At 58.2% G+C, this 24381-nt stretch overlaps 1 protein-coding gene across 1 annotated transcript; it reads left to right on the forward strand.

The window, feature by feature from the left end:
• Positions 1-158: 158 nt before the first annotated feature.
• On the forward strand, positions 159-12590 carry PAF1 (PAF1 component of Paf1/RNA polymerase II complex). The gene is made up of 14 exons (XM_075915308.2): positions 159-465; positions 4146-4175; positions 5146-5238; positions 5364-5485; positions 5795-5861; positions 6091-6192; positions 6575-6680; positions 6851-6919; positions 7395-7498; positions 7964-8080; positions 8424-8552; positions 10088-10193; positions 11327-11408; positions 11928-12590. The coding sequence occupies exons 1-14, from the start codon at positions 416-418 to the stop codon at positions 12326-12328; spliced, it is 1578 nt and encodes a 525-aa protein (XP_075771423.1). The 5' UTR covers positions 159-415; the 3' UTR covers positions 12329-12590.
• Positions 12591-24381: the final 11791 nt, after the last annotated feature.

Consider the following 24381-nt stretch of genomic DNA (forward strand, 5'->3'; position numbering starts at 1 on the left):
GCTCCCTCCCCCCACTGAATGAGGCGCTGCACGAGATAGGGACTACAATTCCCGTCATGCACCGCTCCCGTAAGAGGGTGACTGAGCATGCGCACCTACATGGTGGCATTCGTGTTCTGGGAACTTCAACTCCCAGCGTGCCCCGCTCTCTCCCCGGAAATGCTCCTCTCCGAGCCGTGTTTCCTGTGAGGCCCCCCGGCAGCAGGCCCTGTGTAGGTGGCTTTCTCAGTGCCTGTCTCCAGCGCAGCGCTCCTGCTGGTCCGGGCTCTCGCAGACTCGCCTCCCCGCCTCATCGCGCTCCTGCTCCCGCAGCTCTTCGGCAGGAGGCGGGCGCCTTCCCCGCCAGGCGGGGCTCGGCCACCCTTGCCGCCCGCAGGCCCCGCGCGAGGGCAGCGAACGGGGCAGCGGCGCCGCCATGGCCCCGACCATCCAGACCCAGGCGCAGCGGGAGGAGCCGGGACACAGGTAGGCCCGCCCCGGCCACGTCACCGCCGTGACGTCATACCGCCGTGACGTCCCGGGGCCCTGCACTTCGGGGTCCCCCCCCGCCAGGGGTTAATGGGGGGGGCTGAGAGCCCGGACTCCTGGGTCCCCCCCCCGCCAGGGGTTAATGGGGGGGCTGAGAGCCCGGACTCCTGGGTCCCCCCCCCGCCAGGGGTTAATGGGGGGGCTGAGAGCCCGGACTCCTGGGTCCCCCCCCCGCCAGGGGTTAATGGGGGGGCTGAGAGCCCAGACTCCTGGGTCCCCCCCCCCCCCGCCAGGGGTTAATGGGGGGGGCTGAGAGCCCGGACTCCTGGGTCCCCCCCCGCCAGGGGTTAATGGGGGGGGCTGAGAGCCCGGACTCCTGGGTCCCCCCCCCGCCAGGGGTTAATGGGGGGGGCTGAGAGCCCGGACTCCTGGGTCCCCCCCCCGCCAGGGGTTAATGGGGGGGGCTGAGAGCCCGGACTCCTGGGTCCCCCCCCGCCAGGGGTTAATGGGGGGGGCTGAGAGCCCGGACTCCTGGGTCCCCCCCCCCCGCCAGGGGTTAATGGGGGGGGCTGAGAGCCCGGACTCCTGGGTCGTCCCCCCCCCCGCCAGGGGTTAATGGGGGGGCTGAGAGCCCGGACTCCTGGGTCCCCCCCCGCCAGGGGTTAATGGGGGGGGCTGAGAGCCCGGACTCCTGGGTCCCCCCCCGCCAGGGGTTAATGGGGGGGGCTGAGAGCCCGGACTCCTGGGTCCCCCCCCCCCCCGCCAGGGGTTAATGGGGGGGGGCTGAGAGCCCGGACTCCTGGGTCCCCCCCCCCCCGCCAGGGGTTAATGGGGGGGGGCTGAGAGCCCGGACTCCTGGGTCCCCCCCCCACCGCCAGGGGTTAATGGGGGGGCTGAGAGCCCGGACTCCTGGGTCCCCCCCCGCCAGGGGTTAATGGGGGGGGCTGAGAGCCCGGACTCCTGGGTCCCCCCCCGCCAGGGGTTAATGGGGGGGGCTGAGAGCCCGGACTCCTGGGTCCCCCCCCGCCAGGGGTTAATGGGGGGGGCTGAGAGCCCGGACTCCTGGGTCCCCCCCCCCCGCCAGGGGTTAATGGGGGGGGGCTGAGAGCCCGGACTCCTGGGTCCCCCCCCCCCGCCAGGGGTTAATGGGGGGGGGCTGAGAGCCCGGACTCCTGGGTCCCCCCCCCCGCCAGGGGTTAATGGGGGGGGGCTGAGAGCCCGGACTCCTGGGTCCCCCCCCCCCGCCAGGGGTTAATGGGGGGGCTGAGAGCCCGGACTCCTGGGTCCCCCCCCCCCGCCAGGGGTTAATGGGGGGGCTGAGAGCCCGGACTCCTGGGTCCCCCCCCCGCCAGGGGTTAATGGGGGGGGCTGAGAGCCCGGACTCCTGGGTCCCCCCCCGCCAGGGGTTAATGGGGGGGGCTGAGAGCCCGGACTCCTGGGTCCCCCCCCCGCCAGGGGTTAATGGGGGGGGGGCTGAGAGCCCAGACTCCTGGGTCCCCCCCCGCCAGGGGTTAATGGGGGGGCTGAGAGCCCGGACTCCTGGGTCCCCCCCCCGCCAGGGGTTAATGGGGGGGGGCTGAGAGCCCAGACTCCTGGGTCCCCCCCCGCCAGGGGTTAATGGGGGGGGCTGAGAGCCCGGACTCCTGGGTCCCCCCCCCGCCAGGGGTTAATGGGGGGGGGCTGAGAGCCCAGACTCCTGGGTCCCCCCCCGCCAGGGGTTAATGGGGGGGGCTGAGAGCCCGGACTCCTGGGTCCCCCCCCGCCAGGTGTTAATGGGGGGGGCTGAGAGCCCGGACTCCTGGGTCCCCCCCCGCCAGGTGTTAATGGGGGGGGCTGAGAGCCCGGACTCCTGGGTCCCCCCCCCCACCGCCAAGGTTAATGGGGGGGGCTGAGAGCCCGGACTCCTGGGTCTCCCCCCCCCGCCAGGGGTTAATGGGGGGGCTGAGAGCCCGGACTCCTGGGTCCCCCCCCCCACCGCCAGGGGTTAATGGGGGGGGCTGAGAGCCCAGACTCCTGGGTCCCCCCCCGCCAGGGGTTAATGGGGGGGGCTGAGAGCCCGGACTCCTGGGTCCCCCCCCGCCAGAGGTTAATGGGGGGGGCTGAGAGCCCGGATTCCTGGGTCCCCCCCCCCCGCCAGGGGTTAATGGGGGGGGGCTGAGAGCCCGGACTCCTGGGTCCCCCCCCCACCGCCAGGGGTTAATGGGGGGGGGCTGAGAGCCCGGACTCCTGGGTCCCCCCCCCACCGCCAGGGGTTAATGGGGGGGGGCTGAGAGCCCGGACTCCTGGGTCCCCCCCCCGCCAGGGGTTAATGGGGGGGGCTGAGAGCCCGGACTCCTGGGTCCCCCCCCGCCAGGGGTTAATGGGGGGGGCTGAGAGCCCGGACTCCTGGGTCCCCCCCCCGCCAGGGGTTAATGGGGGGGGGTTGAGAGCCCGGACTCCTGGGTCCCCCCCCGCCAGGGGTTAATGGGGGGGGTTGAGAGCCCGGACTCCTGGGTCCCCCCCCGCCAGGGGTTAATGGGGGGGGCTGAGAGCCCGGACTCCTGGGTCCCCCCCGCCAGGGGTTAATGGGGGGGGTGGAGAGCCCGGACTCCTGGGTCCCCCCCCGCCAGGGGTTAATGGGGGGGGCTGAGAGCCCGGACTCCTGGGTTCCCCCCCCCCCGCCAGGGGTTAATGGGGGGGGGGGGCTGAGAGCCCGGACTCCTGGGTGTCCCCCCCCCCCGGCCAGGGGTTAATGGGGGGGGCTGAGAGCCCGGACTCCTGGGTCCCCCCCCCGCCAGGGGTTAATGGGGGGGGCTGAGAGCCCGGACTCCTGGGTCCCCCCCCCGCCAGGGGTTAATGGGGGGGGCTGAGAGCCCGGACTCCTGGGTCCCCCCCCCCCGCCAGGGGTTAATGGGGGGGGCTGAGAGCCCGGACTCCTGGGTCCCCCCTCCGCCAGGGGTTAATGGGGGGGGTTGAGAGCCCGGACTTCTGGGTCTCCCCCCCCCCCCCGCCAGGGGTTAATGGGGGGGCTGAGAGCCCGGACTCCTGGGTCCCTCCCCCCCGCCAGGGGTTAATGGGGGGGCTGAGAGCCCGGACTCCTGGGTCCCCCCTCCCCCGCCAGGGGTTAATGGGGGGTGCTGAGAGCCCAGACTCCTGGGTCCCCTCCGCCAGGGATGATGGGGGGGCTGGGAGGAGGGAGCTTGGACTCCTATGTGTGGTGGGTAGGGCTGGCTCCCAATCTCCTGAGAGGCCTGACCTCACCCCCACTTTACTCCTGCACAGCCGTGGCCCACCTCAGAAGTGGCTGCACCTAGGCAGCAGCAGCAGCAGTTTCACTCATTAGAGCCTGGCCCTGGTGCTGTTCTTGGCCTCAGTTCCCCCACGTGCCCAGTAGAGTTGATGCTGCTGACTTGACTCCTGGGGATAGGGGCAGGGGTTTCACTCTTTGTGGGGAGAAGCAGCCAGGTTTCTCTGGAGAGGCTGGACAGGGTTTCTCTGGAGAGGCTGGGGTGGGCTCCCAGGACCAGACCTATAGGCAGCTCCTGCCTCCTGACGTTGACCGTCATTCTGCTATTCTTTGCCTCAGTTTCCCCATCTGCAGAATGCGGTAATGCTATCGAGATGCTGGGTAAAGGGCAGAAGGGAAAGTAGTGTGGTGGTGGTGTGATTATTTACTGCTATATATTTCTGTCTCACAGGCCCAATGCTCACCGGACCCTGCCTGAGAGGTATGGCCCCTCCTTGTCCTGCAGCTCACAATTACCGACCCCCACTGCCATGCCCTGGGAGAAGGGAGGGGCCAGGCCAGTCTTTTCAGCTTCCTCACCAAGACCTTGGATTGGCTGGCAAAGGCCTGGGGCGAACAACTACTTTGGCTGCTTGTGTCCTGCCCCACTTGGTGACCTGACTAGGGATGTTGAATATTGGTTAACTGAATAGTCAATTAACCTCATGAATTCTGATCGGTTGTTTGACTATTCTGTATTACCCAGGGTTGGGTTTGGCAGCCATTGCGTTCTGACCCTGCTCTTGAGGAGCCCTCTGCCATTCCACGCTGCTGCCCCTGTGTCAGAGGCAGCAGTGCAGGGTGTCAGGCGGGAGCTGGTCCATGTGGGGATCCAGTTTAAAAACCAGCTCCCCTCATGGACCGGCTGCCTGTCCCCCTGCTCTGCTGCCTCTGATTCTGAGGCAGCAGCATGGGGTGGCCGTATCCCCTGTCCGGAAGGGGGGGGCGGGTTTGAGCTCCCAGACCTGGTGTGTACCTGAACTGAGCTGGGCTGCCTGCCCACCTGGCTCCTAATACACTTTAAATGCAGAGCCGCAGCAGGGGTAGGTCCAGAATCTGCTGTGAGCCAGGCTGCTGGCCAGCCTACTAAAAGATGTAGTGTGGGGGGAAACGCACGTAGTCTATAACTTTAACCGGAAAGCTTTAGCTTACCAGTTAATCGACCTCACTGTTACATACCTAGACCTGGCAAACTCAGTTCATGGCAGCTAGGCACAATCATAGAGCACTGCTGATGTGGGGCGTTGGGGATTCTGGCTGGGCTCCAGCCATGGCACAGGACCCCTTCCTCCACCCTCTGCCCATTGCACCTCCTGCCTGCACCCTTTCCACCACCCTGGCTGGCAGAAGATCAGGTACCTAGGAGTTCGGGATTCAGTCGTGTGTGTGGGTCTCTCTCCCTGTGCTTCCAGGTCGGGTGTGGTGTGTCGAGTGAAATACTGCAACAGTCTCCCAGATATTCCCTTCGACCCCAAATTCATCACATACCCCTTCGACCAGAACAGGTGAGGGGGTGGCAGCCGCTGAGTGGGGCTGGGATCGGGGCCTGCCTGGCTGACCCATGCCAGTGCTGCCATGGGGAAGGAGGACAGGTTCTCTTGGGCTGGCCTTTCACCTGTCCCTCCCCCAGGTTTGTGCAATACAAAGCCACCTCTCTGGAGAAACAGCACAAGCACGACCTCCTCACTGAGCCTGACCTGGGTGTGACCATCGACCTCATCAACCCTGACACGTATCGCATCGACCCAAATGGTGAGCGTCAGGGCAGGGCGCCCGTGCAGGCGTCACCGACAGATCCAAGGGCACCACCTGTGTCTCAGGCTGACGGGGGGTGGAGCGGGCTGAGTCTCATGCGTGTCCATGCTGGGGGAGAGCATCTTGTGCATTGCAAGGGTCCCTCTTGTACCATGAATCCTGGGATCTGGTTTCATAGTGCCCCTCCAAAGCATCTTGCTCACAGAAAGGTCTCCATGGTTTCCGAGCCCAGAGCTTTGGGGGTGATGTGATTGGGGTTGGGGGGGGAGGTACCGGTCCCATCCCATTCTGCTCTGCCTCTTTCAGTTCTCCTGGATCCAGCAGATGAGAAACTGCTGGAGGAGGAGATCCAGGCTCCCACCAGCTCCAAGAGGTAACTCTTCCCTCTGCTCCCAAACCATACGGTGCCCCCCGGCTGCAGATCCCACCCCCTCCAGTCCCCAGGCTAACCAGTACGCCTAGCCCTGCTCTGCAGCCTGCGGTTCCCTTTGCTCAGACATACCCGAGGAGAGACACACACCCCCAGCCATACGCCCTCCATCAAGAGGGGGCAGTCAGTTCTGCCCTCCAAGACTATGACACTCCTGCTCTCCTCTGCCTAGGTCCCAGCAGCATGCCAAAGTGGTGCCATGGATGAGGAAGACAGAATACATCTCCACCGAATTCAACCGCTACGGCGTGTCCAACGAGAAGCCAGAGGTCAAGTGAGTCGGGGCAGGGGGGAGCTGGCCAGGATTGGGGGGCCTCCTGGCTGAACACGCCCCAAGGGCCCTGCTGCTTCAACACATCCTTTCCCCCAGGAGCTGCAAAAGGGTTCGAAGCTACCACACTGGGGCACAAGAGGGTGCCTCAGCTGCCGCACTGGGGGTTTCCTCTTGTAACGTGCCGTGCCCCCTGCCATAAGGCGCAACCACCCTCTCCAGGGAGACACAGCCTGGCACAAGACTGGTTGCATCCAGCAGGGGGAGCATGGGCCTTGCGCTTGTGGGCCTGGCTGAGGGGGGAGAATTGCAGGACAGGTTGCATCCAGTGTGGGGCAGTGTCTTCCCAGCAGGCCTCACTCTGCTCGTCTCCCCTGTCCATCAGGATTGGTGTGTCTGTCAAGCAGCAGTTCACCGAGGAGGAGATCTACAAGGACCGGGACAGCCAGATCTCTGCCATCGAGAAGACGTTCGAAGATGCCCAGAAATCAGTGAGTTGCCTCTTTAAATATCTCCCCGAGCCCCACAACGCACTGTGCTGTGAAGGGCCCACCGAAAGCCCCCCAGTCGAGTGGCTGGGAGGCCCAGGGGGCATGGGGAGAATGGGTGTTTCAGGTTACCTCTGCCAGCCTCTCAGTCTCTGTGCTTCCTCCCTCCCCAGATCGCCCAGCACTACAGCAAGCCTCGCGTCACCCCCATGGAGGTCATGCCCGTGTTCCCAGACTTCAAGGTAAGGCAGAAGCTGGGTGGGGCTGGGATTGACGCCGGCATTGGCGTTCTGAGGCCCACGGCAGCCAGCTGGTGCTGTGCGGGCACCTCCGAGGCGTCTCGCCATGACACTGTCTGCTCCTTTGCAGCCCTGAGTGGCTGAACTGGTCCTGAGTGCCCCATCTGGGCTCAGTGAGCATTTGGGCAGGCAACACTGCCTAGTGGTTAGCACGCCAGGTCACAAGGCAGGAGACCTGGCTTCTAATCCCAGCCCTGGGGCCGACCTGCAGCACATGTCCTGTCACCCCACCGTGCCTCGATTTCCCCGTGGGGGGGGGGGGGGGGGGGGGGATCGAGTGGGGGAGCTGCTGTCCAGGCAGGAGGGATCCTTCCTGATGGAGGGGCCATGATTGTAATGCCATAGCAGGGGAGTAGGAAGGTGTTTGGGGAGAGGGTGGTTGATGTCTGCATCCACCAACTGACTCCTTCCCCCCCAGATGTGGATCAATCCCTGCGCCCAGGTCATCTTCGACTCAGACCCGGCTCCCAAGGACACCAGTGGGGCCGCAGCGCTCGAGATGATGTCTCAGGCGATGATCAGGTGTAACACTGAGCCCCCCAGCCTTGGGGGGACATGCGGGCTCACTCTTCCCTTTCCTAGACTGCCCCTCCCTCCCAGAATTCCTCCCCCTCCACTAGGCAAGGCCCTTCCCGTGGCCCCAAGAGCAGGACGTCTGCCGTCCCTGCATGGGGCTGGGTTCGGGTGCCCCCAGAACCCCCGCCCATCATAGAGAGCAGCGCTCCAGCGTGTTCGGAGACACAGCATTGCATTGCCAAGCATTCTGGGAGGATGGGTTGCTCCCCCCCGACCCCTGCCCTCTGGGCTCAGCCCTCACAAAACTCCTGTTGTCGGGCCCTGGTTTGGAAGGGAGGCCCAAGAGTCAGTGCCAACCCCAGTGTGGCACTAGGGGGTGCTGTGCTGCAGGGGGGGGGGAGAGGAAGCAGGGGATACTTTCACTGGCACACGTGTGTCACTCATTAACTCTTCCCTCCTCCCTCCCCCCAGGGGAATGATGGACGAGGAAGGGAACCAGTTTGTGGCCTATTTCCTGCCTGTGGAAGAAACGCTGCGGAAACGGAAGCGGGACCAGGAGGAGGAGATGGACTATGCGCCTGAAGACATGTATGTGGCCAGTGTGGGAGGGGGCGGGGAGAGGTGGAGGGTAGGGCCGGGGAAGTGGAGGTGTGCAGGGGAAGTAGGACAGGGCCTGTACTGGGGAATGGGGGGCATGGGAGACAGTTGGGAGGGTCCTATGCTGGAGAGCGGTAGGGTTAGGGGAGGGGCTGTGCTGGGCAGTGGGGAGGAGAGATGGTTGGGAGATCATGGGGTGGGGTGGGGAATATCCTGTGCTGGGGAGCGGTGGGGCTAGGGGAGGGGCTGTACTGGGGAATGTTGGGGGGGGGGTATTGTTCTGCCTGGGAGGGGAGCAGCAGGGCTGTGGGATGCTGACGACCCCTCTCCCCAGATATGACTACAAGATTGCCCGGGAGTACAATTGGAACGTGAAGAATAAAGCCAGCAAGGGCTATGAGGAGAACTACTTCTTCATCTTCCGCGAGGGCGATGGCGTCTACTACAACGAACTGGAGACCAGGTGAGGGGGGCGCGTTCTGCTTAGAAGCAGCACACGGGATCTTTTTCCGGGGCCAGGCAACACGCCCCGTTTGTTAAAAATACAGGCTGAAAAGCAGCGCGCGCACGTCCAGCAACCTGCTTGTCGTGGCTCAAGTCAATCTTATCGGCCAAGACTGAGCATGAGCGAGGAGTTGGGGTTTATTGGTCGCGATTCGAGGCTCCTCTGAGGCTTGGCTTGCAGGACAAACAAAACCCAGTCTAAGGTCTAATGGCAAAAGCCCCCCACTTGATACGTATAAATTCCCGTTGGCGTCTATGGGTTTTGCAGTGTGATGCTGCAAACCTTCACCCTTACCGGGTGTTAATCTCCGGGTTTCCCAGTTCTCCTTTGATGGCTCTTGTCAGGTTTCCCGTTGTTCTCTCTTGTTTGTGTCTCGCTCTTGAGGGTCCCTGTCTCCCGGGTTCTGTCAATTCTGCCAATTTAAGTCAGCCTTGGGCACAGTCTCGGTGTTTCCTGGTTATCTTCAAGGTTCCCATTTCTTGACCATCTGGGCCTTGGTGAAGACTTTCACACTCGTTCTTCGCTCCCATGGGACGATTTCCAGAGCATTCCAAAGTCACATCTTTCTCTGTTTAAAAAAAACCTTTTCCTGCAGGACACCAGAGTGATGTCATGCGCCACCCTGCGTCCCGCAGCCCCTCCCTCTGCCATATGCCACGTGGCTTCCCCTCTCCCACATGCTCAGCAGGAGCTGCCACTCATGCAGCCTCTCCCATGATGGTGGCAGGAGCCGTGTGGCCTCTAGCCGGGCCTGTCGTGGCTTTGGCCCGGCCCAATCCCTCGGCAGCTGGAGGGAGAGAACCGGGCCTGCCTCAGTGAGCCCTGGGGTGGGGGGTGAGGGGGGGCGGTGAGCAGCTTTTCCCCCTCCCCAGTGCTGCAGGGAGAGGCCATGCGGCTTGCCTGTTTTGTTCCCAAAGTGGGGCTGCGGGCAGCCGGGGTGGGAGGGGGCAGAGGGTGCTCTGTGTCCTGTGGTGCCTCAGGCCACTTTGGAGCAGGCAGAGGCGGGAGCAAGCAGCCAGGGACCAGGGCAGCCTGACTCCACTCAGTCCTGGGCGCCTCAGGTCACAGCCGGGAGGCAAGGCCTCCGCTTCCCTCTCAGTGAGCCAGGGCGGCACGGCGGGATCGGGCCCTGGGCAGAGACACGCCACGGCCTGGAGCAGCTGGAAGCCTGCAGGGGTGCCCGTGTCCTGCCGCGTGCCCTCGGCTGTGGGTGGGTGATGGAGGTGGGTTGGCCCTCCGCCGCTTCCTGCTAATGAGACTCCAAGCCTGGGGCACGCCGGGCTCCCTCAGTGCCTCCTGAATGGATGCTGCCACTGGGTGCGAGAGTCCCCCCACAACTCCCTCCTGACTCCACGCTGCATGGGCTGGGGGTTAACCCCTCCCCCCTCACCGGGGCCTTGTCCCCCCTCGTTGGCTCCACACCACACGGGCAGAGGGGGCCTGGCTGCTGGGGAGGCTCTGTGCCCCTTCTGACATGACACCTTTTCCCCCAGGGTGCGGCTCAGCAAGCGCAGGGCCAAGGCGGGCGTGCAGCCGGGCACCAACGCCGTGCTGGTGGTGAAGCACCGAGACATGAATGAGAAGGAGCTGGAGGCTCAGGTTTGGCAAGAGCTGAGGTTGGGGGGGGGCGGCAGGGGGCTCTCCTTGGGGAGGGGGGAGGGATAATGCATCTGCCCCCCCCCCATGTACCTTCTGTGTTCATCCTCTTTGCTGGGATCTGGGAGTAAGACCCAGAGTCCTGGCTCCCAGCCTCCAGCACTCTAACCCACTAGACCCCCGCCCGCCGGTGCTGGGGAGAGAACCCAGAGTCCTGGCTCCCAGCCTCCAGCACTCTAACCCACTAGACCCCCGCCCCCCGGTGCTGGGGAGAGAACCCAGAGTCCTGGCTCCCAGCCTCCAGCACTCTAACCCACTAGACCCCCGCCCCCCGGTGCTGGGGAGAGAACCCAGAGTCCTGGCTCCCAGCCTCCAGCACTCTAACCCACTAGACCCCCGCCCCCCGGTGCTGGGGAGAGAACCCAGAGTCCTGGCTCCCAGCCTCCAGCACTCTAACCCACTAGACCCCGCCCCCCGGTGCTGGGGAGAGAACCCAGAGTCCTGGCTCCCAGCCTCCAGCACTCTAACCCACTAGACCCCGCCCCCCGGTGCTGGGGAGAGAACCCAGAGTCCTGGCTCCCAGCCTCCAGCACTCTAACCCACTAGACCCCCGCCCCCCGGTGCTGGGGAGAGAACCCAGAGTCCTGGCTCCCAGCCTCCAGCACTCTAACCCACTAGACCCCCGCCCCCCGGTGCTGGGGAGAGAACCCAGAGTCCTGGCTCCCAGCCTCCAGCACTCTAACCCACTAGACCCCGCCCCCCGGTGCTGGGGAGAGAACCCAGAGTCCTGGCTCCCAGCCTCCAGCACTCTAACCCACTAGACCCCCGCCCCCCGGTGCTGGGGAGAGAACCCAGAGTCCTGGCTCCCAGCCTCCAGCACTCTAACCCACTAGACCCCCGCCCCCCGGTGCTGGGGAGAGAACCCAGAGTCCTGGCTCCCAGCCTCCAGCACTCTAACCCACTAGACCCCCGCCCCCCGGTGCTGGGGAGAGAACCCAGAGTCCTGGCTCCCAGCCCGAAAGCCCTGATACTCTCTCCCTGACTGAGGAGTGGCCCTGTGGGGCGCTGGCGGGGCCCCAGCCTTGGAGGGCTGTGCCGTGCCGGCCCATGTCTAATCCGGCTCTCCGCCCTGGCAGGAGGCTCGTAAGGCGCAGCTGGAGAATCACGAGCCGGAGGAAGAAGAGGAGGAGGAGATGGACAAGGAGGCCCAGGGCTCTGGTATGGACGGGGGAAGGGGAGTTGTAGCTCTGAGGGAGAAGGAGCCTATGCTGTCCCCTTCCCTGCCCTTGGGCTGCACAAGGGCTCGCAGCACCCTCTGGCGGTCGCCCTTGGAACTGCTGCCGGATGCCACCCTCATTCCCTCTGTGACCCCTTCACTCCCACCAGACAACCTCAGCTTGGAGGGGGGGGGGGGGGGCTTGCTGTTTCACCTACAGGGACAGCCCTGGGTCCTGCCTCCCCCACAGGCTGGTCCTGTTCTCCCCCCACATCCCACCCCCACGGATGGCTCCTGTCCCCCAGGGGTGGGGGGTGGAAGTGGAGGGACCATTGTTTTTCCCTCCTCTTTCGCCCCTTCCCCGGCAGGGAGACACGATCCCCTCTCCTCCGGCACCCCTCCCCCACCGCTCCCCCGGGAAGAGGGTACGGTCTCTTCCCTTCCTTGCCCTCTCCCCACGCTGTCACACCACCTCAGCCGCCCTTCCCTGCTCCGCTCTGAGCCTGCGCCTTGCCCTGCAGATGAGGAGCGGGAGAAGGGCAGCGAGGGCTCGCCGGAGGCCAGCGAGGAGGAGGAGGAGGAGGAGGAGGAGGAAGGGCGCTCGGGCAGTGAGAGCGAGCGGGCGACCAGCGGGCGCAGCGCCAGCGAGGGCTCGCCGGAGGCCAGCGAGGAGGACGAGCGGGCAGCCCGCGACAAGGAGGAGATCTTCGGCAGCGACGACGACGAGGACTCCGACGGCGAGGGGGGCGGGCAGCGCAGCCCCGGCGAGGAGAGTGGCAGCGAGGGGGGCACCCAGCACCGCGGCGGCCACAGCCCTTTCCTCAGTGGCAGCGAGGGCTCCAACGCCGAGGAGGAAGAGGCCAGTGGGAGCGGCAGTGAGGCTGCCTCGGACTCCAGTGAGGAGGCGAGCGACAGCGACTGAGCAGCCTTCCCCTTGGGGGACCTCACCCCACCCAGTGCACACTGGGGGGGGCGCCGCCTGCTGGAATTCCTCCGCCCCCGTTCAGGAGCCATGCTCGGCCCCTTGGAAATGCCCCCCACCCGGGGATCCCCTCGGGGGTCCCTCTCTCGCTGCTGGGGTGGCTTTTTGTTACGACTGTTTGTTTCAGCCCTGCCCCCCGCCCCCTGTACATACCGGTTTGTACCAGAACTCCTCTGCCCTCAATAAACGGGTGTCTCCCCTGCGTGTGGTGCTGCCCCCATCCCTGCCAGGGCAGCCGGGCTCTCCCAAACCTGCCGGCATCGCTCCCTCCGTGTGGCTGTGAGCGGGAGGTCTGGCATCTGCCAGGGGGCTGAGCCAGCAGGCCCCATGCTCCTTGGAGTGCGTGGCAGTGCTGAAGGACTGGGGGGGGGGGATAGGTACCCAAGGGGTGTGGGAACCTTTATCTGTGGCTCTGGGGCAGGAAGGGAGTTTATTCCTAGAGCCTCCCGACTCTGCCCTTTCCCTGCCAGGGTTTGGGCTTGGAGCTGGAATTGGAGAGGGGCTTAGGCAGGCTCTAGATTGGTCACGAGCTTGTGGTTCCCCATCTCTGCGCTGCCAGGTGCCAGCCCTTTCACTGTGAGTGTGGGCAGGGGCAGCCTTGTGCACACGCCGGGAGCACAGTGAGGGGGAGGGGTTCTTTCTCCACTCACTCCCTTGGCACTACAATGAATCCAGCCTCTGGGATTCCAGGCCACTTTCACACCTGCTGGGCCATGCCTGGTGCCTACCACTGCGGGGCTACCACGGCCAGAAGGCGCACCCCCGAGTGGGGATGCCCCAGCCCCTGCTCAAAGTGACCAAGACAAGGTCGGGGCCAAGCCTCCCTCCCAGGGATCCTGGGCCCCAGGAGTTTGCCCCACGGCCAAATCCCAAGCCTATTTTTATAACTGTTCGCTTATTCTGCTGCCTCTGGAGGGGATCTAAGGGCTACGACGAGACTGCAGGTTTCTTTCAGAAGCAGCGTTTCCGGAAGAGATCTTCCAAAGCGCATCGAAAAAGTGATCTGCTTTTTTGACAGAGAGTGTTCGCACTGAATGGATGCTCTCCCGCATTGAGTACTATGGACGGAGTGGCCACCAGGGCACCTGTGCTTTTTCCTCTTTCCTCTTCTTCCGAAAGAACTCCCTCTTCCCCGTCCACACACGTCTTTTTCTGAAAGAGCTCTTTTGGAAAAAGGCTTCTTCCTCGTAGAAAGAGGTTTACCAATGTCGAAAAACCCCCCCCATCTGTTCTTTCAATTCTTTTTCAAAAGAACGCAATTGCAGTGTGGACGTAAGTGAAGTTCTTTCAGAAAAAGAGCCGTTTTTCCGAAAAAAACTCGTGTGGACAGCCTTAGATGTGACACAGCCTGCTAGAGCCATTAGCAGACATCGAACCTCTGTCAGAGCCAGTCGGGTTTAAGAAGGCATTTGCGAAACCCGGTGGCAGACTGTCCCGAGTTTAAAATTTATTTTAAAACAATTTCTTTCGTTTGTCTTGCACGTTATAAAATCACAAGTGTAAAAATTCATCCTCTCACCTCCTTTCGCCTCCAACAGACTGTCTCTGTACAAGTGCCACGAGGAGTCCTGTGGCACCTTATAGACTAACTGAAGTGTTGGAGCATAAGCTTTCGTGGGCAAAGACCCACTTCGTCAGATGCAGGTCAAGTGCTTTGTTAGAGTAGGAAATTAGTGACTAACAACTGGTTTGCTCTGAACAGATTCCATGTGCGGGTTAAGCCAGAGAGGCGTTAAGATGCCCATGTGGCTTGGAACAAAAGATCTGATGTTTGTATGGAGGGTCAGCAGTATGTTCCTGGAGTGGACTCCTGGCTTGCCTGTTCTCAGCAGCCCAGCTTGGGGGAAGGCTCACAGGGAGAGGCAGGGGAGGGCTTACACCTCTCCCACCACTCCCAAGGATGGCCCCAGCCTTGCCACAAGCTCCTACCCCTCCGGTTGGAGGGGATATTTATTATTTGAATAGCAATGAGTTCCTCAGACAGGGACTAAGAATTGGCGAGGGACGTATCCTGCCAGTAAAATACAGGCTGGGTGCTCTTATAACCAAGACAAAATGAACTGGACTGGCAGACCCGGGGGGGAGCAGCCAGATCCAAGCCCTGTTCTCACCAGGCAAATGGAACCTGTGGAATCCACTGACAAGTGTTGATACCTCTCCTCCTCTCCTCTCTGCCGTAAAGTCCCTCCTTCCCCTTTTTTCCCTCCCGATGCCTCTATTCCTGCTCATGGCCCTCCCCAACCAATCAGTCCCCTGCCACCTAAAGAGAAAAACCTAATTGCGCCGGCACAAAATCACTGCTCAGCTGTGGGGAAGCTCAATGGCTCCTCTGGCCCAGGGGGAGGGGGGACTTGGTTCCTCCTTGAGGTATTCCTAGAGTGCTATCATCATAGGGTTGGAAGAGAACTCGGGCAGTCGGAGAGTCCAGCCGCCTGCCTAAAGGCAGGTCCAATCCCAATTAATCGTCCCATGTGGGCTTTGTCAAGCCAGGATTTAAATACCTCTAGGGATGGAGATTCCACCACCCCAGGGAACCCATCCCAGGGCTTCCCCACCCTCCTAGGGAAATAGTTTTTCTAATATGCAACCTAGACCTCCCCCACTGCAACTTGAATCGTTGCTGCTTGTTCTGTTGGTAATGGCTCCGTCCTCTTTGGAAGCCCCCCTTTCAGGCAGTTAAAGGTTGCTCTCAAATTCCCCCCTCATTCTTCTGTAGACTAAATAAGCCCAAGTTGCTTGGTCTAGCCTTGTACATCAGGTGCACCAGCATTTCAGCAACTGTAATCCCCAGGTCTTTTTCTGATGAGCTGCTGCTTAGCCAGGTGGCCCCCAGTCGGTAGCCGTGCTACTGGCAGGACTCCCGGAGCTCATCAAGACCAGATTACCCAAAAACTGGCAAATAATGGTGCAGACAAATTCTCTAGCAAGAAAGAGAGAGACCCCAGAAGCTCGGAGAAGGAGCCGATTTTTTCAGACGCTCTGAAAAGGATGAGGAACGCCCAAAGCCTGAGTGTTGCTTTAGCAGGTGTATTGCCGAGTGGGCGTATATGGCAGGGCTTGGGAGTAGGTAAGCAGTAGGCTATGCTGCTGTGGCAGGGCCATTGCTTAATCCTGCATCCAGTTTTGGTTCCTGCGCAAAAATGGTCTGAGGTCGTGTAAAACTGTGTGTTAGAATGAGAACTTGAACAAGTTAGTTCACCCATGGCACAGTTAAGCAAGGACTTATACTCATGTTATTAATTAGGCTTGAAAAGGTTTGATTGTTTTATATTCAAACTTTCCAAATCCCTGGAGAATGTGAGATGTATTCAATATGCGCCCAAGTGGATGAAAAAAATAGACTCCGGCAATAATAGTGCAAATTTACACACAGTCAAAAAGGAAGAGGATGTTTTCACGCGGAATGGAGGTAAATCATTTTCTATGTGCATTGTTTTGCATATCTCAATAGTGAATCATACCTGCTCTTGCGTGGCCCAATGTCAGAGTTCTGTGAGAGCCCTTCGTAACTCGCTGCAGTCAGGTTTAAAGTGGTAGCATTCGCTCCCAGAACATTGCACAGCTTAAAACCAGTGATCTCATTTCAAACCCCAACAGCAGGACTCTCATTTAAAAGGCGTACCCAGCACTGTATTCCGTCCCTTACCACCCATACCTGTAACCATACCCCCCAGTTCCACATCATTCTGTCCCGAGATAAAGTGCAAAGATGACCCCACTGGCCTGTACTAAGTCATCACTTAATCCAATGTGACAGAATGGTTCCCAAGTATTGAAACTGCATTACAGCTAAATTTATCACTAATAATCCCTAACTATGGTAAAAAATGTCCTCTTAGCCACCATGACAAAATGCTTTCTTCCTTTAGAGCACTGAGAATGAAATAATCGGGTATTTGAATAATAATGACATTTGTCACTGCTAAAGTGGGAAAAATGTCTCAGTATAATGAGAATAGAATAAATGTTACTTTATGTAAATAGGTAAACATAAATATTTGATGACTACATGATTTTTTTTGTAATGTACATCACATTAGGCTGTTTGTAACATATCTCTTCACGTTCACGGTGTCTCAGGCGCTTCTCTCATTCAGCATAAAAGCGGAGACATTTGAGGGTTTGGTTTTTTTTTTTTTAAGCTTTAACACTGGAAAACATTTGGAAGGTTTGCAATGGAGAATCCACTGGATATGAACACACAGGTGCCAAAAGGGTTTATGAGATTTCGTGTGGGGGTCGGGGGGTGAGGGGAATATCTGAAGTAGTAGCAGAGAGGTTATTTGACCTGTGTATTTCGCACAGGTGCAGTCACTACTGGATTCCAGTGCCCAGTTCTTGGTGATCCCAATTCAAGAAGGTGGTTGCTAAATTGAAAGTGATCCGAGACAAGCGTGGAGAATGATTACAGTAATAGAAAAAGAAAACCCTGCCTCCTAGTGAAAGACACGGAGTTTGATAATGCGCTCTATCCTCTAGCAGTGAAAGGTCCAAGAAAGGATCTGGAAACATGATAAATTCAGACTTAAAGCTTAAGTTTTTAATAGTGAAAGATGTAGGTGGAAGTAGCAGCAGTTTCACACATACAGAATGGGAAGTGACTGTCTTATGAAGGTGATCTCCAGAAAGGGATCGGGGGACTGAAAATATGAGAAAATGATGTTACACTTGCAAAAAGCAAATATGTCTTTATCTCGCTCTATAACATGAGGTGTCGCAAGCAGACTATGAGAAGTAATTTTTCCGCTTTAATCGTTGCTGATTCCTCGTGTGGAATATAATGTTCAATTCTTGGTGTCATATTTCAAGAAAGATGTAGACTAATTGGAGAAAGTCCAGAGAAGAGTGCAAAAAAATGAAAATATAACTGACAAGGGAAGATTGAAATTGTTGGGCTTGTTTATTTTGAAGAGAGAAGGATGAGAGGGGAACATGATAACAGCTTTCTAGTACCTAAAAGGGTGTTAAAAGTAGAAGAGAAAAATGATTCTCAACCTCTGATGATAGGGCAAGAAGTAATCGGTTAAACTGTAAAACGGGAGGCTTAGTTTGGACATTAGAGAAACTTCCCAAGGCTCAGGTGGATGAGCACAAGACGAGATTGCCTTGGGAAGTTGTGGAATTGCTACCATTGCCGACTTCTTCAGAGCACATTAGACAGTCACCTTTCAGTGACGGTCTAGCGGATGGTTTGTCATTACTGCAGGGGACTGGAATCTTTCACCTGACAATTTTGTCACTTTTTCTAATAAGATTGCACAGTTTTATGCTGTAGGAATTATTGCAAGATAGGGCTCTAGCCTATGCGAAAAGGTCAGGTTATGGAGCAATCTCATACACTCTGGAACTTTTTGACTTTATAACACAATGATTTTTGACACTGCTGGCTTTCACATCTCCAAGGGTAGTAGCAGGAGTCAGGCCTACAGCTCAAATCTCTTTGGCTGTGTCTACACTGGCCACTTATTCCGGAAAATCAGCCGCTTTTCCGGAATAACTTGCCAGCTGTCTACACTGGCCCCTTGAATTTCAGGAAAAGCACTGACGATCTAATGTAAAATCATCAGCGCTTTTCCAGAAAAACTATGCTGCTCCCGTTTGGGCAAAAGTCTTTTTCCGGAAAACTGTTCCGGAAAAGGGCCAATGTAGACAGCAGAGATTTCTTTTCCGCCAAAAAGCCCCGATCGCGAAAATGATGATCGGGGCTTTTTTGCGGAAAAGCGCATCTAGATTGGCACGGACGCTTTTCCGCAAAAAGTGCTTTTGTGGAAAAGCATCCTGCCAATCTAGATGCGCTTTTTCCGAAAATACTTTTAACAGAAAACTTTTCCGTTAAAAGCATTTCTGGAAAATCATGCCAGTGTAGACGTAACCTTTCAGTTCAGCCTCGGGGGAGGGGAGCAGGCTCCATGGGGAGCAGCCCATCCAGAAACCTTATGTCTACCTTGCCAATGTGCTCCCTAAGTCCTTGTAAGGCAGCAGTGGAATCCAGAGCATGAGCCTCCAAGGTTGTAGCCAGCACAGTCAGTACAGCTCTTCCATTTCTGACTGTTTCACCACTTAGCCTAAACACTCAGCGCACTTAGCAGTGAATGGTGTAGTGGAGGGGGATACACACAGTCACACTGAATATAGGTTATCGATGTAACTCATTTGCCCTGCATCTTCTGAGGGCACAGCAACGTCTGAGCATTGTGGCCTATTGCAGCTCTTGAAGAAATGGCTGTGTGCAAAGTGTAGTTGATGTTAGTAGGAATGGTTATGTCTCTTACAACTAGCTGGCGGGGCAGGGGCAAGCTCCTGGGTCTATATAAACACGGTTTGTTCCTGCTTTCCTCCGATTTGCTAGATTTTCCAGCAGATGGAGCGGTATTTTGTTCATCGTAATCAACGTAATTTGTGGCCCAACACACTTTACGCTTCTGTTGAGTGCAGGGAGATCTGACCAATCCTAGGAATACAGAAATGCAGGTTGGCGCTAAAACTGTTCCAGTTAAAGGACTCACAAAAGAATCTTGGTAAACAGGTGTTCGACTTCCAGAGAATAGGCGGGCAGAGTGAAGATTATTCTAGATAGAAAGCTACACTGGCTTAATCTCTTCTGCAGCCTCTGTTCAAAGGAAAGGGCTAAATAAAGGCCTTTTACTACTTTTGGGAGAGCTTTCTTTTTCTATCATTCTTGCTAAAAGTTAAACTCACAGGAACTGAAATCACGTGAGACCGACGGGGCAGGCGTCAAAGCCAAGACGTGGATAGCAGCCAAAGGAATGGCAGTGAAGAGAAAAGATGTTAGCAGTAGTGTGGCAATGGAGGAATACGGCAAGCAACCAACAGAAGACCGCAGGAAGCAGGCGAATGGTGAGTGACCAGTGGCGTATGATACTGCTTTGCCACCTTCAAGATGGAAGGTGAACTCTGAGGATGCACCTCGGAACTCGGCTGCAGAAAAGAGTTGTGCATGAGAAGGGGTCATTTAGTTTTCTGGCCTCAGGAACCTGAGAAGGAAACATTACTGCCCAACCTTCCTGAGTGTGGGAAGGAAAGAAACATTTACTGCCCAACCTTGCTTGGGGTGGGACTGTTACTTGTGCATTATGGTCATGAACCCTGCTTTACAGTGTTCAACACATTAATGCCAAGATACTTCCTTCTGTTTTAATAAAAGTTTCTTTTCCACACGTAGGCTCTGTGCTTGTGAATGGGGAGGAATGGCCTCTCAAAAGTGTCCAGGATTGGTGTGTGAATTTCCCAACTGGCGGGGGGTGGCTAAAGCCGGTTTAGTGTTAGATGGATGAAGAGGCATTTCTAGGCCCTGGCTGATTTCAACTAGCAGAAGGGTTCCATTATCAATTGTGTGGCTTAAAGGCATTGCTACATGTTTAGGGTGGAAAGGACCATGAGATGATCCAACCTTCTGCATAGGCGGGGCCATCAAATTTCACCCACTGCCTAACACTTTGCATCTGCTTTAAGCATCTTCTAGTGAGGCCTACAATCTGGCCCTGAAAGCATCAGAGGATGGGGGGGAAAATCTAGCTTTTCCTCTTGCTTAATCAACCTTCCTGCTAAACACTGAGATCTTATTTTGCGTCTGTCTGGTTTCAGCTGCCAGGCATTATTTGTGTGTGACAATCCTTATGCACCGTAAAAAAGGCACCTGCTGATAGTCAGGCCTGGATGCTAAATTGTAAGACGCCCACCCATCCTACGCTGAAGAACAGGCTACAGTGTGGGACCTACCAGCTGCACTTTGTGCTCCATCCATGAGGTGGTCTCATCTTCACCCCCTCCCTCAACCCCCACCCTAGCTGTGTGTTCTCTTCCACCATCCTCTCTCTGCACCCCCTGTCACCACGCAAGCCTTTAGCTCCCCCCCCATCCTCCTCACTAAGGCTGTGTCTAGACTGGCCAGTTTTTCCGGAAAATCAGCCGCTTTTCTGGAAAAACTTGCCAGCTGTCTACACTGGCCACTTGAATTTCCGCAAAAGCATTGACTTCCTACTGTAAGAAATCAGTGCTTCTTGTGGAAATACTATTCTGCTCCCGTTCAGGCAAAAGTCCCTTTTGCGCAAAGTTTTAGCGCAAAAGTGCCAGTGTAGACAGCTCAGATTTGTTTTCCGCAAAAAAGCCCCGATCGCAGAAATGGTGATTGGGGCCTTTTTGCGGAAAAGCTTTTGCGGAAAAGCGTCCGTGCCAATCTAGACGCTCTGTTCCGAAAATGCTTTTAACGGAAAACTTTTCCGTTAAAAACATTTCTGGAAAATCATGCCAGTCTAGATGCAGCCTAAGTGCTCAAGAAGGCCCAAAGGTTCATGTAGCCCAGGGTCCTGTCCTTTGACAATGATCAGTGCCAGGTGCTCCAGAGGGAATGAACAGAACGGAGGGAATGGTCACCCATTCCCAGCTGCTAGCAAACGAGTTTGAGGGACTCCATCCCTGCTAGTCTGGCATATAACCATTGATAGCCCCATCTCTCCCCCGCCCACACACACATGCCCCACCTCAGCCATGTGCTTCCTCCCCGATTTCTGTTTGGTGTCTCGTCTCCCTAGCCTCTTCCATTTTTGCATTGACTATTCGATTAGTTGAGAGGGCGGTGCTGCCGCTTTAAAATGCCACCATGGCCTTTCAAAGGAGCCGCGCCACATACAGCCCGCTGCAGTGTTTCAAGGGGGTAGTGCTGCACTGAGCCCGGGATCAGCTGTGTGGCACTGCCCCTTTGAAATGCCGCCACGGTGTTTCAAAGCGGCAGCACCACATGGAGATCCAGGCTCCATGTGGCACTGCCGCTTTAAAGTACTCCACTTTTCCCCCCTTTGCTGCCTTTATCAGATGGAGGAAGCTAGGGGGGCAGGAGAAGCGATTAGTCGACTATCTTGTCTACTATCCGACAATCATTTGCTTATCAGATAGTCAACTAGTCCTTAACATCCCTACTCTGAGAGACAAAACCCCTTTTTCCCAGTTTGAAATTCCTACCAACATGTCTACAGGCTCCAAGAGGAAGCTGAGAGTGGGAGAAGGCTCAGGACTGGGGGAGGGGATTCAGGAAGTGGGGCGGGCTCTGAGTGGCGCTTAATCGAGGCAGCTCCCGGAACCAACAACGTGTCCTCTGGCTCTTAGGCACAGGGGTGGCCAGGGGAGCTGTGCATCCTGCCCTCGCCTGCAGGCACCACCCCAACTGTTCCCATTGGCCGCAGTTCTTGCTGCAGACCCAGTGCTGGTGGTAGAGTCTCCCTGGCCAGCCCTGAGCGTAGGGGTCACAGGGACATGTCACCGCTTCTGGGAGTTGTGTTGAGCCAGGGAGCCTGCCTTAGCCCTGCTGCACCGACTGGATTTTTATGGTTGAAACCCAGGCACCTGGTACCCCACCCCTCAGTAGCCAGAGCAGCAAAGTGGCTTGATACTGGAGAGCAGGAGACACAGCACCAGGGCTAGGCGTGGGGAGCAAAGCATGGTGTGGTTTGGGGCAAGCTGTTGCCACTGCAGGGCAGTTTGCCTGGATCCCTGGTGCAGACACCCAGCGCAGTGGCATTTCCTGAGCGGACACCAGCTTTTGTTTCTCCTTCCAGTGTGTTCCAGAAAACATCTAGCCTACGTCTACACTGGCACCTTTTTCTGGAAATGCTTAAAAGGGAACAGTTTTCCGTTATAAGTATTTCCGGGAAAAGCGCGTCTACATTGGCAGGATGCTTTTCCGGAAAAGCCCTTTTTCCGGAAAAGCATCCATGGCCAATGTAGACGCGCTTTTCCAGAAAAAAGCCCCGATCGTCATTTTCGCAATCGGGGCTTTTTTGCGGAAAAGACTACTGTGCTGTCTACACTTGCCCTTTTCCAGAACAGTTTTCCGGAAAAAGGACTTTTGCCTAAGCAGGAGCAGCATAGTTTTTCTGGAAAAGCAGCTGATTTCTTACAGTAGATCGTCAGTGCTTTTCCGGAAATTCAAAGGGCCAGAGTAGACAGCTCGCAGCTTATTTCGGAAAAGCGGCCCAGTGTAGACACAGCCCTAAGGTGCGTCTAGACTGGCAAGATTTTATGCAAAAGCAGTTGCTTTTGCACAAAAACTTGCCAGCTGTCTACACTGGCCGCTTGAATTTGCGCAAGAGCACTGACTTTGTAATGTACAGAATCAGTGCTCCTTGGCAGAGAACAGGGCTCCTTGCACAGGAGTTATTCCTCTCCCCACGATGACTAAGCCCCCTTTGTGCAAGAGCTGTTGTGCAAGAAGGCAGCGTGGACGGGCACCAGGGGCTTCTTCAGCAAGACACTTTTCTGGCTAAAATGGCCAGCAGAGCTTTCTTGTGCAAGAGAGCGTTCACACTGCCATGGACGCTCTTGTGCAAAAGCCCATGGCAGGGTGGAGGCGCTCTTGCACGAGACCTTTGGCGCAAGAACTCCGGCGTGAAACAGTTCTCGTGCAAGAAGCCTGCAGTGTAGGGCAGGGAGCAGCCTATGGGGCTACTGGAGCTGCTGGCTGCAGGGTGCCCAGTGAGGGAGGGGAGGGACCCCTAGGAATGGCTCAAACTTCCCAGGGGGGTGGCCAGAGGCAGGACATTTGCCTGGCAGGGGTGAGGTGGGGGGGCAGTGACCTCACAGGGGCTTTGGGCAGCCCTCAGCATATAAGGCAAAGGGCAGGTGGGGAGGTGATGACCTCACAGAGGGACCCACATCTCAGGCTGATAAAAGCGGGGGGCGGGCCCAGGGGACTTTGGAGACCCCCGGTTGCTTTAGCTCTGGTGCGTCTCCTCCTCACGGTTCGTTCGCGTTCTGTGAGTTCCACATCCCGACACCTTTGTGACGAAGGTAAGAGCCCCCAGGGGTTGGATCCCGCCCGGGGCCGGCTGGGTTCCAGGCAGGCCCAGCCCTCGGTCAAGGGCCAGAAGGTGATTCCTCACCTGGGCTGCGTCCTTAGCGCCACTGGGGCTTTCTCCTGGTTGGTTTCCCTTTTCCTCCATCCCCCCACATTTCTGCTCTGTTCTTGCCTCTCCTGTGACCTTCCCCTGCTGCCCCCCCCCAGCTTGTGACCCAACAGATTAGCTGAAGGACGGGGGGTGGTTTGCAGGAGCCATGGGGCGGGGGATGCAGCCCCCATTGTGGGGACCTGGGCTGGAACAGGTCTATGCCGGTGTCTTTGGGGAGAACGCTCCACCCCCCACTCCTTAGACTCTCCCCTGATTGGCTGAGCAGGGGCTGTTGATGGGCAGGAGACTCAGGGTACGTCTACACTACCCCACTAGTTCGAACTAGCGGGGTAATGTAGGCATACCGCACTTGCAAATGAAGCCCGGGATTTGAATTTCCTGGGCTTCATTTGCATAAGTGGGGAGCCGCCATTTTTAAAACCCCGCTGGTTCGAACCCCGTGCAGCGCGGCGACACGGGGCACGAACTAGGTAGTTCGAACTAGGCTTCCTAGTTCAAACTACCGTTACTCCTCATTCCACGAGTGTAGACATACCCTCAGGTCCTTGCAGTGCCTGTGCAAGACCGAACCGATAAGCAAGGGGCCATTTGGGGGCTGGGGGCAGTCGCTCTGGGGAGCTGGAACCCCTGGATTTCGCTCTGCAGGCTGCGCCCCAAGCTCCCCTTTGCTCCCCTCATTTGCAGCATGGCCAAACGTTTTCGGCTGTGGTTCAAGAAAGCCCTGAAGATGGCCCCAGGGCCGGTGGGGAGCAGCTTCTCCGTCCCCGCGGGCGGGGAAGCTGGATCCCACCAGCTCGGGGCGACTCGCCCACCGGCCAGGCCCCCCCGGACCTGGCTCCAGAGGCGGCTGGGCAGGCGGGACCCAGCCCAGCGGGGGAGCCGGGTAGGGTGGCTCCGGGGCCTCCTCTGTGGAGAGAAACACCTGCCCCGGGAGCCCAGCCCCCATTACCACCAGGGGGCATCGCCCTGCCTGGCCCCCGGGGACCTGCCAGTCTCCGGGAGCCCCCAGCCCGTCGCTCCCCGCACCAGCCCCTGCAGCTGTGGGTCCAGGTCCGTCAGCAGCAGCGCCTG

Source organism: Pelodiscus sinensis, chromosome 18 (genome assembly GCF_052426305.1).
Source record: "Pelodiscus sinensis isolate ZL-2025 chromosome 18, ASM5242630v1, whole genome shotgun sequence".
NCBI classification, from domain to species: Eukaryota; Metazoa; Chordata; order Testudines; family Trionychidae; genus Pelodiscus; species Pelodiscus sinensis.

Bases quoted from the DNA above. Each gene is read 5' to 3' on its own strand.
- PAF1 (XM_075915308.2), top strand. From the start codon at position 416: ATGGCCCCGACCATCCAGACCCAGGCGCAGCGGGAGGAGCCGGGACAC. The intron at 6,193-6,574 runs GTGAGTCGGGGC...CCTGTCCATCAG, and splicing joins AACGAGAAGCCAGAGGTCAA to GATTGGTGTGTCTGTCAAGC. The intron at 11,409-11,927 runs GTATGGACGGGG...CTTGCCCTGCAG, and splicing joins CAAGGAGGCCCAGGGCTCTG to ATGAGGAGCGGGAGAAGGGC.